Source organism: Crinia signifera, chromosome 3, assembly GCF_055691185.1.
Source record: "Crinia signifera chromosome 3, ASM5569118v1, whole genome shotgun sequence".
Lineage (NCBI taxonomy): Eukaryota > Metazoa > Chordata > Amphibia > Anura > Myobatrachidae > Crinia > Crinia signifera.
The window spans coordinates 315,372,245-315,391,943 of NC_139219.1; the positions used below are offsets into that span (position 1 = coordinate 315,372,245).

Genomic DNA, 19,699 nt, shown 5'->3' on the forward strand with positions numbered 1-19,699 from the left:
GCATGTGTGTGACCGTTGATGCGCGCGTGCACACGCCAGACATGTGCATGTGCACGCATGCATGCACTGCACATGTGTGAGCTGCCTCTCCCAGCTTGCAGGAGAGAGGAGAACAGTAACAGGACCCGTGTGACGCACAGAGAGAGTCGCCAGACCCACCACAAGTCCAGCGGCTCTCTCTGTGTGCGCCGATCTGGAGGTGGAGCCTCCACCTTGCAGAAATAAATCAGCCCACTTGGCAGTCGGCCCCTCTGGCATTTGCCAGAAGTGCCAGATGGCCAGTCCGGCCCTGGGCTTAAGTCACACAGATGGATAGATAGATAGATAGATCTCTTATGAATAAATACTTCAAAGAAGACTTATCAAAAAGAAGTTTATTGGAAATAAAATTCAAACATCCACTTATTATAATAATAATAATAATAACAATAATAATAATATAAATCAGGTGCGGAGCAACAAAATTAAATTTACAGACGCCAAATAAAATAAAAAAAGTCCCTTTCAAATGATAGTAAACATTTACATTGCGGAATAAAGCAGATATCTGGGGAAACAACAAGTTGTGCATATTAAGCCAATACAGTAATTCTCTGTAACAGAAGCTTCTATTTACAAAACAATGATAGGAGTATTTGGTTAGGAAAATAATCGGCGTATAAATCTTTCTTACAAAACGATGGTCACTTCAGTACCTCACTCATTTCAAAAAAAAATTATAAATCTAAAAATTTTTTCAAAAAATTGGTAATTTTTGGACTGTTACTGCACGGACTGATGTACAATTTTCGAAAAACAAAACAGACCTTTGTAAACAGGACATATTACCAAACTTGTGCATAGATAGAGTGCAAGATGTACCATATTATAGGTTATGTACCTCATAACAGTTTTATCATTTTTTATTGAGTTTTTTATTGCAAATATGTCATGGCTTGTTTTGGAGTTTTTGGTGGTTAACCTGTGAATAAATATCGTTTCAGGTCACGCTACCATTTTTGGAATGTTATGTTGACACAGTGCTAAAGGCTGTATTATTCCTGGTTTCCTGAGAACTGGTACAGTAAGAGCAATGCCACAAACAAACATTAAGCCTTGGCACTAGGATATTTTAGATCCTTTTTCTGTGGTAAAAAAAATATGTGGGCAATGATGAAAATGGACAAATTTAACATAGAAAACATGACATCGTAAAGCAAAACAAATGGCAGTCAAAGACGTTTTCAAAGTGCACCTGCCACCTGGGATTGGAGGCGGCCATTTTGTGAGCTGTGTGACCCAATTTGGGGGATGCAACCTATCAAGTCGCTAGGAACCATTTTGTGCCAATGTCACTAGGGGTTTCATAATCCGTATATCCGTATGAATATTGATAGACTGTATGTAGATATTTTCTCTAAGACTGTTCTTCAAAAAAATAAAAAATGTGGTTGTTATGGCGTAGCAGACATATTTCAAAGTTATGCCACGTTACTAAAGAGCCCTGAGCACAGAGCTGGCAGCCATTTTGTGGGTGAAGTCAATATAACAGACTTGCTGAGTCACAAGGAATCATTTGTACTCATGAAAAGAGCCCATGCCTCATAAATGTGGTCATAAAGTGCCTCAGTGACATTACTGATCCCTAATGAGTTTCGAGCCTGTATTCTTATTCAAAAGTGATCCGATCCACAAAATGGCTGCCAGCGGTAGTGCATAGGCGGCATTTTTCTGAAAAATGCAGCTGGCCATCGTGCCCTGCATGCAAAGAAAACCGCCCCTCCCCTCAAAATTTAGCATTTGCCCAATTTGCATTGTAAACGGCATAGCCCACCTGTAAGACCTGCTTCTAAATCAACCAAAAATCTAAAAAAAAAAAAATAACAGTATAATCTGAAGCAGGTCTGTTTAACTTCTCAAACTTAAACCATTGGCTCAAACCTCATTATTATGCCAATAAAAATGGACACAACCATGTGGTACAGTCTAGATAAGGTGATCATGGCAATTCAATGCTCGGCAATGCTGTGCACTTTCCTGTGGTATGCAAATCAACCCCTGGATGAAAGGCGGTTGTAGGTCTTAATGTGCATGTAACATGTATTGGCCAATAGGAGAGCAGCAGGAAACCGTCGATTTGAGTCAGTCTCTAACGTTTGCTTAACAAAAAAACGACTACATTTAGAATTTTAAAACCACTTCACAACTGATCTTTAAAATGAACAAAAAAAACCCTGACTTCTAGTAGATACCCACAGTAAATCACGGGTGAAAAATAATGCGATTTAGATCGGCTTTAAAGTAGATGAAAAAAATGACATTTAGTAAATTTCCCCCCAAGTGCATAACAAATTGCTTTGTTTTAGGTCACAATTGGCTGCTGCTTATTGTGAGTAGGTGATGATCAGATCGGATCCAGAGGTGGGGCTGCAACGCTGTTCAAAATTCAAACATGGGAGCCACACCAACTGCCAGTGAGTCAGTTTGGAACGGAAAGTTAGTGGCAGTTGGTGTGCGCCCCTACTTGAATTTTGGACTGTGCTGAGCCCCCCCCCTCTGGAGCCGCCAATGTAGATGGGTACTAAGAAGTGCTGTTAACAATGAAAATAAAAACAGTCAACGAATGGAATGCTTACAGCTACCAGGAAAAGAAGTCTAAATCACCACAAATCTAACTGCCTCCACAGATTATATATATATATATATAAAACCAATCTTGTCCCCGGCAATCTGTATCCCCAGAATGGGGTGTCTTGCCCTGGTGCCCTCCGGATGTGGTGGCTGCCACTGTATATGCTCTTGGATGCTGGCGGCACTCAGGGACCCATAACACCAGTTTAGTATAGGTGAAACATATTATTCAACGTTTCAGGGTACATAACCCCTTCATCAGGATGATCCTGACGAAGGGGTTACGTACCCTGAAACGTTGAATAAAATGTTTCACCTATACTAAACTGGTTTTATGGGTCCCTGAGTGCCGCCAGCATCCAAGAGTATATAAGTATATATATATATATATATATATATATATATATATATATATATATGTATGTAAGACAGACGGTACCAGAGGGTGCACAATGAGTAACTTGTATCACTTTCAGCTGTGTAGTTTTACTTCTGCTAACCGGCTGCAGAACGGTTGATGTATCAGCTGCACCTGCCTAATAATGATAAAGTACGTGGCTTTCATATACTGGAATGGACATTAGTGCATAGTACACGTAGAATACCAGGGACAAATGCAGGATATCTGGATGGAGGTTTCCCAGTTGCCTGCCAGCCCCTACACACAGCAGACTTGGTAGGAAATTCTGCTGACACTGAGTACCTCAGATCTCTAATCCCACACTCTAACTGATGTGCTGAGGGCGCGACTGTCTCTTACTTGCCAGACAAAGACTACGGGCCAGATGCACTAAGCTTCAAAAGTGATCAAATGGAGAGTGATAAACCACCAGCCAATCAGCTGCTACCTGCCATGTCACAGACTGTGTTTTGAAAAATGTCAGGCAGGATCTGATTGGCTGGCTGTATATCACTCTCCATTTGATCACTTTTAAAGCTTAATGCATCTGGCCCTACATGAGGGAGTAGTCACTATTGTTACCTCTTCAGATGCCTGCAATGGCTTAATAGGCTGACTAGAAGAGGTTATTAAACATGAGTGAATGTAATTAGCACTGGCAATAGTAAATTAAGCGAGAAGATTAGAGGGAGAGAAAATATATCATAAAATGCAACCACTGGAGCTGATACCGGTTTGCATGTCCCGTGAACACAACTTTTATATAGAGATGCTAATTATAGGCCTGTATTCTTCTCTGGGTAGGTGGACTTTAAGGTTCTGAAATATTATCCGTTATTTTCCTGAATACTTTTGCTGGATCTCCCAACAGGGGCCCGTGCACTGAGGGGGTGTGGTCAAACCTGGGAGGCGTGGCAATGGCACTTTTGGAAAAAAAAATCATGCAAAACACTACGCACACTGCAAATTGGTACATTTGCCCTCTAAAGCAACTGCCTCCAAACATTCAGGATTTACTGAACCAGGCCAAAATAAGCCCCACCCTGTTCTTCTCCACTTGCCCAAATTGTTTGTTCATCCTGATCTGTCCAATCTGATCAGTCCATATGAGAACCACGGCCATTTTGAGGATGTAAATCTGTACTTATACTGTGGTTGAGATACCCCAGTAACCGTGGCAACCAGAAAATGTCTGCTGACCTCATGTTGCTAGGGTCATCAAAACATAATCAGTTGCTCAAAAACACAACATACATAAGAATTAGCAATGTTTTTTCATAAATAAGAATACATTTAAGAGCGAGCAATCTGCAGCCGCACACACAGGAGGGTATTAAGGCAAAGTTCCGGAGTAATTCTGTTAAATACTATTTTGCGGCAGCAGTTACTATTCCGCACAGGAGAGGAACAATTATAATTGCAGTATCAGTACTGGAAAAGGGGCTTCCACTTGCAAAAACGAACCAGGGCATTTGCAAAAATAACATATTCCACTTTATTGCTAAAAATTATGGTCTTATGGTCCAAGGGCAAGTAACTCATTAGACTACAAAAAAAAATGGTGGAAGGCAAGAAAATGACAGAGCCCGCTCCGCCATCTCAGTCCCCTGAGGGCAGGACGGTAAGTACTGTTGTTAACCCCAGCCGCAGTTGGTTGTGTTACCTTAATATGGTTCGGACTGGAGACCCCTATGCTGCTCGTACGCTAGGCAGCTGTCTAATACTAAAGGGGAAATGTATCAAATGGAGCCATAGACCAAAATACTCAAGCTGTAACTTGGCAGTTAGGAGCTGCTTGGCTAACGCACAGGGGAACGATTTTTCAGGCATGCGTGTAGTCAGTTATGCGCATTGGCAGCCACTGTGTGCGAGCAGCCACGACGAATAGATTATTTGCGGGGCGCTTGCACACAACAGTGCGGGTGGGGGCATTCCCATGAAATTGCTGGGCGTTCCCATGGTAATTCCCCCAATGGCGTGGGAGCGGCGGGGGGGCAGTTGACCTCAGCGGATGTCAGTTGCCCGCCTGCTTCCCGCACAGGGCACCCGCAGATCTGAGACAACAGAGAGGTGTCTCAGATCTCCGAGAGCTTGCAAAATCATTCGATGGTCGTGACCATCAAATGATTTTGTCCCCGCACGCAAGGCTGCAAATGGATGTTTATGCAAATCAACCAGAATAAGGACCTAAATCTTCTAGGCCAAAAAATAGCCATATGTTGCTGCATCAGTGCTAACACATACTAACATTAAGTGCATATAGGTTTTATTTGGAGCTGCCCCATCAACATGTTAGTTCAATTCCATATATCTCAGCTTACAAGAGAAGGACTATTCAGAACAGAGAAGTGCAAGGCTAAAGTCGTAGCAATTGACGGCAGTGCATTTAAAACAAAAATTAAATTAAAAAAATGAATATATGACTAAGAAAACAATAGTGCTTATGGCTTTAAAGTTGCATTAACAAAAGAAAAACAAAAAAAACTTTATCTAATTTAATTGCATATCTCTACATAACCTTTTGTTTTTACATCCAAAGTTAAAACATTTACATGTACCCTGTCATTTGATGACGTTCCAGCACATTATATAGGATATCTCAAGCAAGAGAATATTATAGTGTCCTACAGTAATAACCATAGGATCTATCAAGGCACAAATAAACAAGGCACATTATAATACTACAGTTCTTGGAACACAAGCATTATTAGGTGACACCAGTTACCTACACCTGATGGAGGCGGCCATTTTGCGGTCTGAACCAACATGACTGAGATAGCAGTATATTAACGTCATGCTTTACTTATATGGTGCCACTAAGGGTCCCCATCGCTGTATAGATCAATTACAAAGTCTTATTGGTGACTCTTCTGCCCTGAAAACTGATTGGCTGGCCCGTCAAGATGGCCACCTCCGTTGCATGCAAGCAATAAGTGCATTCTCAGTTTCTTAACCTTTGTGGATGAGATTATAGATATAGGACATTAAGAAGAAAAAATAAAACATATTTAGGGACCTGTCAGCACATTTTTTTGACATAAACAAACACTTAAGGGTCCAAATATTATTAAATAATTATAAATTAAAATCGTTAAGATAAATCCCCACCCAAAAAATGGATCAAAAAAAAATATTATAAAACGACAAAAAAGCAAACTCCCCTCCACAACACAAAGTCTATACATAATGATAATTTAAAAAAATGGACACAAAAACATAAAATTCATACCTTTTTGAGCTAATATTATTACGTTTGTGTTGGCATAGGCAATGTTTTAGTCATATTATGTATGTTTTTGAAATTTTTTATGTTTAAAGGCATAAAACTGCAAAACAGAGAAAGAAGCTATTGAGAGAAGTGCATGTTGCATTGTTCCGAGTCCGTACCATAATGATAAAAAAAGTTTGAATAAAAGTAGGGACGTTATTTGTGCAGTTTTCTGTTGCGTTTGAGGTCATCCCTTTTTTTTCCTGTAAATAAGGCACTTTTTGTTTCGTTTTTTTACACCACTTTTTTGGTATTGGAATGAATAAGTCTCTTTAAATTCCTACAATTATCTGCGTTCTCTTTTCCCATTCAGTCACAATTATATCTGACAGAGCGTAAACTAGGAAAAGCCATAATTCTCTTTGGAATAACTTTAGTTCAATATAAATATATAGTTTAAGGCAAATGTGTGCTTTCAGATTTGTATCACAACGGCATAATTATTGATCAGTAAGTCTATTGCATTTGTTTTTTCAACGTCTTTTTGAGTCGCACTCAGGATATGACATCATATATATAAAAAGGCATTTTCTTGTTTTTGTTTTTTAAAAGGCACTTCCATATTTTTCTGAATAAAGTCTCACAAACTAGACGGCATCAGCGAAGGAGCTATGATCAATATGGCCTCCACACAGACTCATCCATTCGGCCACTAGAATTTAACACCGTTGGGGAGCTACTGTGACTTCCGTCTGCATCCACGACATCGTTCTGGCTGCCCAGGTTTGGGTTTAGCAATGTGGTGCCGTTGGCTGTTGTACAGGGCGGAAGCATTCTGGAAGGAGAACGGTCACCTCCCGGTACCATGGGGAACTGGTAGGATCCAGATGACGTACCATAGTAAAGGTAAGGAGTACTGCTGGTTTGGAAGGGTCCACTTTGGTTCTGAGAGGAGCCAGGGTAAGGGGGTGGCAGATAAGTGTGATAGTGAGTGGTTGCGGACATACCCAAAGACATCCCTGAGGTCACTGGAGGAGTGTAAGTAAAAGTTGCAGGGTAGTGCATTCGCGGGTTAGAGAAGCGACTCTCCGTCAGGGAGGAAATACTCGTAAACTGCCTGGGATCAGGAAACGGGCCCAACTCTGAGGTACCTGAGAAAACACAAAGAAAATAATATATAATACATCATGTTGGATTTATGTTACTTATAATCCTTAGAATTTTGCAAATTTGCTAAAAAAATAAGAACTGGCGGACTTTATGAACTTGTTTTCTTATGTTGATGTTGGTGCACATTTCAGCCGGCCACAAACGTTTCAGGGGGTGAGAGTGTGACACCCCACACTGATCACTGCTTCAATTATGATATGTGCAGTTAGTCATACTCAGACTATTGCCAGTAATTTGAGTCATTTACATCAATGCGATCAAACTGAACCACTCATCTGTTCACATGAGCAGCTGTCCCCACTTTACACCTACCCTGTTTGGGTGCAGCAGAGCCGTCAGAATGTGCATTCACACTCAGAACATCAAATAGCACACCTCCATACTCCCTCAAAGGGTTTCTTATGTGCATGGTCGCACCCGCTCAATTGCCACCAAGCAATGCCTACTAAGCAGCTGCAGAGCTTCACGCACCCTCAGTAAAAAAAAAAAAACATTTTCCATGAACATCGGTTTTCCCGCAGCTGGCAATAAGGCCCTAAGGGGGAGTTTTATTGAAAATGGGATGTTGCCCAAAGCAACCAATAAGATTCTATCTACTAACTTCTAGAACTGGGCTGGCCAAAAGCTCATCAATGTCTACCAACATTTCACGGTTTACAGGTGCAGTCATTACTTAATGTCACATTTCTCAAACCACCTAGCTGGTGCACAGGTGCAGTCATTACTAACTGTCACATTTCTCAAACCACTTAGCTTGTGCCCAGCTGTAGTCATTACTAACTGTCACATTTCCCAGACCACCTAGCTGGTGCACAGGTGCAGTCATTACTAACTGTCACATTTCTTAAACGACCTAGCTGGTGCCCAGCTGTAGTCATTACTAACTGTCACATTTCCAAGACCACCTAGCTGGTGCACAGGTGCAGTCATTACTAATGGTCACATTTCTCAAAACACCTAGCTGCTGCACAGGTGCAGTCATTCCTAACTGTCACATTTCCCAGACCACCTAGCTCCTGCACAGGTGCAGTCGTTACTAACTGTCACATTTTCAAACATGTGCTGCATTCATTCCTAACTGACACATTGGGAGTCATTCAGACCTGCACGCTGGGCTGCAAATTTTTAGCCCAAGCGATCAGACTAGCCTTCGCTTGCTGCTCGCAGGGTGATTGACAGCCTGCGGGCATTTCGGGCGTGGCGCTGGCATTTTCTGGGTGGCCTCCTCCCCGCAGCCTCCGCAGCACTGAGTGAGTTCTGTTTCTGTCAGATGGTGTTTGGCAGGGTGGCCTACCTGCTCACTAGGCTTTTAAATGGTGTTAAATAAATAAACAGTAGAATCTGATTGGTTGCTATGGGCAACAGTCCACCTTCAATAGAACTCCCATCTTAGTACATTTACCCCTTACTATGTCCTTTTCATGGTTTATAAGAGGCGACTGGGAGCTGTCTCCCTCTTAAATCCCTCCGATAAATGGCCCAGGTGGAATTATTTTGTGCCAGCCTGCGGGGGGGGGGGGGGGGGGGGGGGGGGCGGAGTACGACACAATAAGGGAATCCCTGGGACCAATCTGTAAACAGTAAATTGCACATATTTACATTTTCCATGCTCACTTGTAACCGAAAAAAAAAAAATCAATTGAAAAAGCCGTAAATAAGTAAATTAAAAACCGAAGTCTTCAAGCCGCAGCTAAAACACCTCTCTACAAAATATATTGCGCTGCTAGGTAACTAGGAACAATTAAATGCCATGTGTTTCCAGTTATATTGTTGCAGAAGTCTCATTAAAAAGTTCAGGTTTGGCTTCGCTCCAGCCAGGGGCTGTCTGCTTCTCAATGGCCTAATTCTTCTCATGCCCCCCCTCCCCCCCCCCCCCTTTACCTGCTGTAGTCTAGAGAGCGGCGCGGCCCAAGCCCCGTGTCATGACCGCTTTCCTCACATGCTTGCTCGCGCCAGCTAATGTCACTTGCCATTCATGTAATAATTACTAGCCCAAAGATGTGGTTTGCGAGGAGTAATGAACAGCAAATTTTTCCCTGCCCAGCAAAGCTTTGGTCTTTCATTCTCAATTACAATAGCTGCAGTGAAGCCGCCTCCTCGTCAGCATGTCACCCTAATTGCCTAATAATGGTTACAATAATTTCAGGACTTGTGCACGGACATTAATACATCAGGCTGCATTACATTATATATCGGCGGAGCGGTGTATTCCTATAGGGCACCGTGTCTGCATGGAGACAGGCAAATGCATTTGTGTGCGGTAATGGTTTTATTTAAGGCAGCGGAGACGGAACAACTAAAAGAATATTAGGAATCGCTCGACGATACTATTATTTATTTGGCTTAACCGGTGCTGGCTTTTTTCGTAGCAGGGTCATTACATTCAACCTCCCTGTCCCTGCCGGATAGGCAGTAAGTCTAATAAAGGGCCTAATTCAGACCTAGGCAGCGTATGTTCTCTGCCTAGTATATTCTATGCCCACCATCAACCAGAGTAGTGAATTCGGCCTGAACCATAGACTACAACATCTAAGACATGAGCGAGGTCTCGCTGCATGGTTTCCTTGCACATGACGCTGGAAGCCATTTTGTAAGAATTGTTACTTAGCTGCTTCCGCGGCCCACTGGATGGGAGCATTTATAGACTGTAGGATGGGTTGGTGGGGGGGGAGCTGGGTGGCTGAGTATTGCTGAATCTCCCCTATCACTAGTATTAACCAGGGCTGATATCTCTACTAGCCAACGTATTCGCTCATTCGGTTGACACTGTCTAGGTTCCAGGCGCACTAAGCTTGAAAAGTGTTAAAATGGAGAGTGATAAACCACCAGCCAATCAGCGCCTACCTGCCATGTCACAGACTGTGTTTGAAAAATGACAGGTAGGCGCTGATTGGCTTTTCAAGCTTAGAACATCTCATCCAGAGGGAGAATAAAATAGTGTGCCGTACACAGCGAGGCACCGTGGCCGAAGCATGGCGATTCCCGCGTGGAGGAGCGGTACACTTATTCGGTATATCCATGTTGATCTATAGACACCCAAAAATGTGAAAAACCCACATTGACCTAATGCATGTCGAGCTTTTTCATGTGTCAACGCTGTTAATGACTGTAGACCAACAGTGGTTGAAGTAATGACTGCCGACCTAGACAGTGTCTAAAAAATACCCTTGGCCAAAACCTACAGATGTCCCCACATACACCGGATCCTGATGCTCAGAAGATACAGGGGTAGATGTATAAAGCAGTGATAAGGGAGGAGAAGTGAGCCAGAGGAGAAGTGGCCCATGGCAACCAATCAGCACTGAAGTAACAGCTATAATTTGCATAATATAGAACTATACAGTGCAGCTGACATATACAGCGGTATACGTTTTGAACTGATTACACTAATTCTGTTTCCATTGAATAGTTGTTGGAAAGGTCAGACCGGTCCAAGCAGAGTGAGACAAAGACTCCGAAGCTATTTGTTCCAGCCAGGCGTAGGATAATATTTACGGTTCTGCCCTGGGGGAATGAAGCACTGGTTGTTTTAGGATGCAGGGTGCATTGATAAATTCAACCCACGGAGAGATGGGAGCCGCAGAATGTGAACAGAATAGTATTGCAGGCATCTGCAGATCAAATATTTGTTTTACGTAATGGTTTACATCGCGCGCAGTCACAAGACGCGGTTCTCACAGATGGAATGTGTTTCCAAAAACAAAAAAGGACCAGAGTGGGAGAGTCATGTACCTGTCCTGGTGTGTGGGAACGGTGCAAAAATACGCAGAAATTCCATCGATGGATAAGGCTGGAACCATACAGCAGTTGTGTGGGGGGGGGGGGGGGGGGGGGGGGGTTTGCAGGGGTTCTTAATGCTATAGTATGTGAGAGCTGGTGGGGGGGTACTAAAGTTATGGGGGTAAAGATACACACGCCCCACTAAGACGATAAGTTCAGCTCATTGTGGGCAAGATGTAATAAGCCCTGAAAAGTGATAAAACAAAGAATATTGAACAACAAGCCAATCAGCTCCTAACTGTCATTTATCAAACACAGCCTGTAACATGGCTGTAAGGAGATGATTGGCTGGTTGTTTATCCCTAGTTCTCATCCCGCCATGTCAGCACTTGAATTGCTTTTTTCGGGGGCCATCTAGTGGCCATTGGTGTGCAAAACACTTGGACCCCCCATAGAGGTGAGGAGCCTTTTAGTATATATGATATTTATTAGGTGACACCTTCCATGATAAAGACAGTTTACTCTTAAATTAGCGTTGCCCTTTGTAGCCTTGCTCAGACCCATCACTACTATGTCTGTGGCAGGAATCTCATTGGCTGCTGTGATTACAAGGTCACTGTCACAGATCCCGAGCTACCGATCACCAATACAAGGCACATGTCAAACCAGTGCTTCCTAGTGATTAGGGTAACAGGTGCAGATAGCACACAATGACACAGATGTTTCAAACCTTGGAGAGAGATAAAGTGGAGAGATAAAGTGCCAGTCAATCAGCTCCAAATGCCACGTTAGAGGCTGTATTGGAAAAATAACAGTTGGGGGCTGACTGGCTGGTACTGAACAAATGTACTACGTCTTGGAGTGTGACAAAGTGGGAGTGTGACAAAGTGGAAAGAGATAAAGTAACAGCTGGCCTATTTGCTCCTAATTGTCATTTTTAAACACAGCCTGTAACGTGGTAGGATAAGGTTAAAATGCAAAGCTGTCAGACACCTATTGGTGGTGATTCTGATTTAATCAGTCCCCGAGCGTTCGCACGGGGGACCGGTTTTTGGCTGCTGTGTCACAGCGAACGCACACAGAAGTCCGGACGGGTGGGTGTGGGGTGGCGGGCCGGGGGATTCGTCCATGGGAATGCCCAGCATTTCATTGGCGTTCCCATGAAAATGCTGGGTGTTCTCAAGCATATTCCCCGATGACGCGGGAACAGGGGGAGGGCAGCCTCTCTGTGAAATTCGCAGCCTTGCGAGTCAACCAGAATAAGATCCATTGTGTACAGAGCTCTGATTGGATGATTACTCCGTCAACTGTTCACCACACCAGGAAGCCATGAGGTGTTAAAATGCATGAGTTTTAGACTTCCTTATCTCTCTCCTGTCCTCACATAGGGCAGGATTCCCGGACATCACACATAGCTGTTGGCAGGGGAGCCAATAGGGAGAGAGAGGGGGTACTAATGACCAACTGTAGGCCGTGGTCTAATAAGGGTTCCAGTAGGGGCCCTGGTCCTCCCCCCATAACCTGGAAGTAGGAGCTGCAGCAGCTCAACGTAGCACATTCTGCTGTGCGGCCATTGAGGTGCTTAAAGTATTATTTTTTATGTTTTCTATTTTATAGGTGCATGGCCATGATTAGAACACTCCCCTAGAGAAATACCTGGGTCTGACCAGGCTCTCTACTGCCCTGGCTGCCGGTGGACAAATGGAAGTGCTGCAAGTAGCATTCAGTCACACCTTAGCGATCATTTTATAGACTGCACAAAATAAATAATAGCGACAATCTTATTGGTTGCTAAGAACAACACCTCTGCTCGTCCTCTTTAGAAGGTCCTATAAATCTTCTTTAAGCCAGTGAACATAAAATCTGCTCTGCATTCCACTTTACGTTGTCACGGAATGGGACACTTTTGAGGGCCATAAAATAAATTATTGGAAAGCCACATCCGGCTCCTGGGCTACCAGCTAGACCGCCAGGCCGCAGGACTTTTTAGACGGTTCTAGCACACTTGCCGTAACATCAGATACCACTGACAAGTGAAGTGTAAGGAGTAGGCTGAGAACAGGCCCATGAGATTTTTTTTTCCCATTCATGCCTCAAGATAAAGTCTTCCTCCAGCAGGACAATGCTCATTGGGCGGAAACCAGCGGTAGTCCCGGACAGATTGATTTGGAACTACAGTATGAAAACTTGGGGAAAGAAACAGAGTAAAGGGGAGGAAAGGGGAAGGGGGGCTTTAACTTTGAAACCAGATACACTGTAGAACAAAAGCCAGTCTTTGGGCAGCTGCCTGCTCCAAGGGCCCACACACAGTGCCACAAAATCCACGTGACCGCCCTGTCACATCCTGCAGTCATTTCCACCCAGTGTGCGTGCGTTCCTATTGCGCTCAGAGAAAGGGAGAAAAAAAGGATGAGATATATTAGGAAGGAACATATGGAAACACTTTCAGCAAATCCGCTGCCATGAAATTTATAACGAGCGAGAGGCTTCAGATGTGGTCAGGAGCCTGAGATAAGGCCCCGAAAACTAGGACAGACGACAAGCCTCCCCTCGCTGTCTGCTTTTTTCTATTTATTTTTTTTTTACAGAAAAAGAAAAAAAAATCCAGGGCGGAGGGGTTGAAACCGGAACGAAATTCTAAATACAAAAACATGAGTAATGGTCAAGTGGACGGGTACTAAGCACCTGCCACTCACGGGCCGATCGTCTGGGACAACAAAGGCTGCTCCTTTCACAACACGTGCATGGAATCCGATGTCTTATGGGTATCATTTATAACGCTGATGGAGCCTCTGAAAAGTTAATCTGGAAGATAAGCTGAGCGGGACCGGAGCGTTTAATCTGGTCTTTGAAAAAAATGGTTTTTAGAGGGCTGCGGTGTCGGGTTGGGGTGATTTATCGCCTGCTGGGAACGCAGAGAAGCGGCATTTGTTACCCAGGATCAAGGGGGATTTCAGAGCGTCAAGGTATGGACTTCTCTGGGAGACAAGGCAAGTGTTGTTAATCTGCATCATCAGAGCGCAGAGGGGAGATCATGGGAGAGCCCACGTCAGACTGAGCACCTCACACTGACTGATAACAGTCTCACTCGGTAATGGGGAGCTGCTGGCATGTGGAGGGCTCAGTGGGGCTTATTGAAGAGCATGGTGCAGGGAGTGCTGTCACCCCCCATCGCTATCGGATGCCAGATTTATCAGTAAGACTAATGGGTGCGGGTTACAGCGCTCTTGCACTGCATTATGGAATAAAGCCTGATGTCTGTTGTACATAGGAATACTGGATTAGTAAGGCGAGACTGACTAGGCCGAGTGCACATGTCAGATCTATTACCCATTATGCTGGGTACTTGGAGTTGTCTTCTTTGAAGAATCAAGTCTAGTTATTCATACAGCGCACACAGATCCTGCAGCGCTTTCAGAGAAGGGAACGCATCCCTGCTGCGCGAATTAGCACAGTAGCCGATTATCGATAGATTACACAGGTGTAGGGGCGGCAAAGGTGTGTGACGTCATCTCCAGGCCCGATCAGCCTGATTTCATCACAGTCTCTGGCTACTCTGACGCAAGTATGGGGAGAACGTACAAACTCCACACAGTGGTGGGAATCGAACCCATGACCTCAGTGCTGTGAGGCAGTTACACTAACCATTACACATCTGTGCTGCCCTTGTTGAGGTTCGAGCAGATGGTCCATGTTTTTCAACTGTGCATGAATCTTAGCTGCTGAAATATGGCCCAGTGGACTCTTCCCACAGTGTGTACACACAGAGGCGACATTGCGGGGTCTGAAGTGTCTTGAAAATGTTCCGGCCGCACCTAGGAGGTGGCTAATCAGATTAGCGGAGATTGGCTGTTTTATGGGCATGCTATGGAATGTCACAGGCGTGCTGCTGAACAGGCGTGTCATTGCTCACCTAGGAGGCTGTACTCTGACATGGACGCTGCACCTAGCCTGGGGCTGGTGCAAGTTTCCATGGTGCATGGTTGTGGGGAAGCGGCCATTTTGCCCACACAGTAGGAAAATGGCTGTCGCACCACTTCCACCAGAGACATGGGCAGCAGACTCCGGCACAGTCTACTAGCGCTCAGCGTGAGAGGACGGATACTAACATCTGTATAACTGAAGAGTAATGGTGCTGTTAGTTATTAACCCCTTCAGTGGCATCCTTTTTTTAAGGGATCGCTCCCCACTGGTCAAGTTTTTTTGGGGGGGAGTGCTCCCTAAAAAAAAAAACCCTTGCTGTGTATCCAGGGGCTGGTCAGCACTGCGCACTAGAACAGCCGCTGCCCGGCCCTGCCCCAGGCAGTGTGCGGCGTGATGTTACGTGATGTTACGTGAAGGTCACGCCGCACACAGTCGGGGGGCAGCAGGATCCGGGCAGTGGCTGAAGCTGATCTCAGCGGCACTGCCCAGCAAGAAGAAGCGCAGACCGTATCACTCCCAAGGATTTCCCAGGCTTGCCAGTCTAGGCACTGGCGCATACCTGGAAAATTCTCTGGAGTGCCAGCGAAGGGGTTAATGACTGAGAGGTATAAGCTTACTAGAAGTCACCCTGAGGTCCTGCGTCTGTAGCCTCATACCACTGAGCAGTATAATAGCATTATATTCATATACAGCACTTGTACTGTACTGTATAATCCTCTGTATCTAGGATATATACAGTATAGTCAGTACTACTGATATCCATTGACTAATACAGATTTACACGCTCACCATCAAAATAGGGCCTGAGAGTTGATTCCAAATGCAAAATCTGTCTCAAATGGGCAAAACCATGCTGCACTGCAGGGGGGCAGATGTAACATGTGCAGAGAGAGTTTGATTTGGGCGAGTTATTTTGTTTCTGTGCAGGGTAAATCCTGACTGCTTTATTTTTACACTGCAATTTAGATTGAAGTTTGAACACAACCCATACAAATCTAACTCTCTCTGCACACGTTACATCTGCCTGATCTGCAGTGCAGCATGGTTTTTTTTTTGCACATTTGACAAAGATTGGGCTTTTGTGAACAACCCTGAATCAGGAACATAGTTCTGTGAATGATATGGATATTGGAAGTCACCCAGGAGCAAAGAGAGGAAACATAGTAATGTGGGCAAGTGTTGGGTGTGACCATCTAAATTCCTTTTGAGAACACCAACGTAACATTGTAATTAGTCCTGTACAACAATGAACAATATGTCTCTTTAATTTGCTAATGTTGTCCCATCATGTGTAATTGTAATGTGACACGGAACATTGATACCTTATAGACAATTTTCCCAAAGCACATTACACCACTTATGGTAATAACGTTACTGTTCTGTAGGCGAAGTCACAGTGGCCGGGTCTACACGTGGCACAGTGGTCAGTTCTAAACAACCGGATTACAGTGCAAGCTGACCAAGCAGGTGGCTGGCAGAAATAAATGTGAGCCCGTCGCCTGGCGCATACGCCAAGCATCACTGTGTTGCTATGACATCAGCACAGGCTGATGTCAGTCCCTATCTGTGAACGCAAGGATGAGTTACAAAGGTATGTACCTGAGAGGCGTCTGGGCACATCTGTGATAGCCGGGAGCCCTGTGCCGCGGCTGGAGGACAAGGGAGTTGTGGAATGGATGGACGGAGAGGTCATCTGGCTCAGGTACGATGGATACGACTGATCGTAGGACCACGGAGGCGACGACTGCGTTTGTCTAGGGTCTAAAAAGAATAAAAACAATTATTGTAAATGGAATATCCGCATTCTAAAAAAATAATAATTAAAAGTCTAATAACATTATGTAATGTATGTAATTTGTAAGTAAGATATTACATTTGCACTCGCTTCACATTTATTAAAAGAGATTTGCACCCTTAAACATCTTAAAGGTATTTGCTATCCATGCACAGTTTGTTTTGTTGCCCTTAATTACTGCTCAGAATTGCTCTGCATATACAGTGAAATGCAGTGGGCAGAGCTGGTCTGTGCCGTATCCAAGAGACAAGTTTGGGACATATAGCTATAAGTTTAGCTAAAGCTACAAGAGGGCGTGTACAATATATCAAAGTTGTCTAAGTATTGGAAATCTCCGTTATATGGAGCACAAATTTTATCCTAGAATTGCTTATACACCCCCTTATTACATAACCTGTGTAAGATTGAACAGATCTGGATGGATGAATGAATGCTCCCTGCTTGAACACAGGTATGTAAGAGGCTTGAGTATTTTGCATGACATGCGCTCAGGTACATCCAAAATAGCTTAATAATAATAACGGAATATTTCACTTTTTATTTTCAGAATGGATTTGGCCTTTTGCATCGTCTGGTTTTCAGAAAGACCACATAAAAAAAAAAAATCAGATAGAACTAAGAACTTACACGGGGTACGCCTGTCTTGCAAGGTTTGCCAAAACGCATCATTATCCAATTTCAACATTAACCAGAAGCACTTTGAGAAAGTCTAAATCTTTCCAAGAGGAAAACTACCTATAATCCCATTAACAACTGTCCAAGAAATGTCACAGTTTGGACGCGATCCTGGTAGCAACCTCCGACCTCCCAGGTTCTGCCGTGCGTCCAGTCGCTTGCTGGGTAACGGCTTACAGATCAATTACTACACCAGATCTCATTAGCCTGACCTACAAAGGGCTGGATCGGCTCGCTAACCTCTCACATAAATTGGCCGCGCAGCCGACTGTGCAGTTTGGATTTCCTCTGGTTAAAAATTTTAGGAAATAAAACCGAATGAAGTAAACAATGTGACTTATGGAAACTACACGGATATCCACGCTGCCAAATCTGCAGTCTTGCCTCACCCTCGTAGCCCTGAAATAACAGGGAGAGAGGAAATTTGTTCTCATCAATGTAAACTCTGCTGCGTTCCGGGACTGACTGGCACCTCATGAAAGGGACCTATCTTCAGAGTGACAATTCTCACCGAGGCATTGGCATTTTATGGACATGTGGCAAAATTCGGCACAGCGAATGTTGCTTCGATAACATGCAAAAATACAAACTTTGGATGTTGGACCCATTAGGCCAGGCTTATACCCCTAACCTAATACTTATGGCTTGTTTTCCTGCCAAACTGTGGCCCTCCAGCTGCTGTGAAACTACACATCCCAGCATGCCTTGCCATAGTTTTAGCATTCACTAATAGCAATACTGTGGCAAGGCATGATGGGAACTGTAGTTTCACAACAGCTGGAGGGCCAAAGTTTGGCCAGGCCTGTCTTAATGTAAATAAAACAGAATAAAATTAAATGAACACAGCTTACAATATAATAGGTTTCATAATCCGATATCTATCTACATATATAATATAGAGAAAACCTTCCAGCATTCTGAAGGGTAAATTCAGGCCTCTATAGGCTCTCCCTGAAAATAGGGGTGTGGTCTTATGCAAAGGGGAGTGGTCTCATTATTGGGCAACTCCCTCCACCCTCCATCCCCTTCGGTACACTATGGCAGGCCATTTTGGGGCATCGGTTCCACATGAGGCAGCCATCTTGGGTGTGCTACATAGGTTACACTAGGTGGAATAGAAAAGATGTCAAATAATGGGAACCACTAGAGAATACCATAGCAAGATACATGATCGTTACAAAATCTTAAGATTGATGCATTGTTTATCCTGCACATGGGGATACCAGCCTGGTGAGGCAGCCATCTTCGGTTGCAATGTGCAAGATAAGAAATATAGATAACTGGCAGCCATCTTGAGTGCACTACATAGGTTACCGTGAGCGAATTTGTAAAAGTGTAACGTAAACTGAGTAATTACAGAACTGATAAAGAGAATAAATATCAGAACACAGGGAAGCACACAGATCTGGTCAGGGAAGCGATGGCATTACAGGAGAGGGAGGGACCGCGATGGCATAGTATGAAGGGAGAGATGCGGTAAGCAGCCAGCATATCTCAGGTAGAGGCACATGGTAACAACAAATTAGTATCAAAGTTGACATAATGCAAAATGAAGCTTAATAATATAATTGAATTCATTATAATATTACTATTATTTATGATGCTATTATTACCATAGACGTGCGCAAGAGAGGACAATTGGGAATGCCTCTCTGGGACTTCCGCCACGTCACGGGCTAACCTGCTACACCCCTTGCTCTGAGACATTGACTGCTCACCTGGGCCATCCAGGTGCCCAGGAGGGTGAGGGGGGTGCAGCCCATAATACAACTCGCTTTTCTTTTTTTTATCTCTATACCTCATGGAAATCAATTTTTAGTGTATTTAATTATTATTTTTATTATTATTATAATTATTATTATCCTTTATTCATAAAGCGCCAACAGTTCATGTTAATGATCGTACAAGAACCTTTGGTAAAGAGGGCACTTAATGTTGCTTCCAGGAAAGTATGCCAGGGGAAACGGACGTCAGCACAACGTACACTTGCTATGCACTGCAGTTCTGCAGGTGCGTGAGAGAGAAGTCACAGATCGCAGACCTGCTATGTGTGCATTGCTCGGCTTCCTGTATACACCAACCAACGCGCGCTTGCAAGAGAGCGAGGCCTCCTTCCTGTCTGTGCAGCAAAACTGGGGCTTCAAACATCCACAGTACAAGTTATCTCATTTCAAATAAATTGACTTGTGACTTTGAA

At 44.0% G+C, this 19,699-nt stretch overlaps 1 protein-coding gene across 2 annotated transcripts in view; it reads right to left on the minus strand.

Annotated features, from left to right (window-relative positions):
- Nucleotides 1-2,958: 2,958 nt before the first annotated feature.
- The window catches only part of RUNX2 (RUNX family transcription factor 2), a 69,802-nt gene continuing 53,061 nt past the window's right edge, over nt 2,959-19,699 (minus strand). The window contains exons 5-6 of one of the 2 annotated variants that reach the window (XM_083178689.1): nt 16,632-16,793; nt 2,959-7,369 (exon numbers count right to left, since the gene is read on the minus strand). In XM_083178689.1, the coding sequence (XP_083034815.1) occupies nt 6,894-7,369; nt 16,632-16,793 (638 nt within the window). In that variant the 3' untranslated portion in view covers nt 2,959-6,893. The remainder of the gene's footprint in view (nt 7,370-16,631; nt 16,794-19,699) is intronic. The other variant, XM_083178690.1, reaches the window with a different exon arrangement.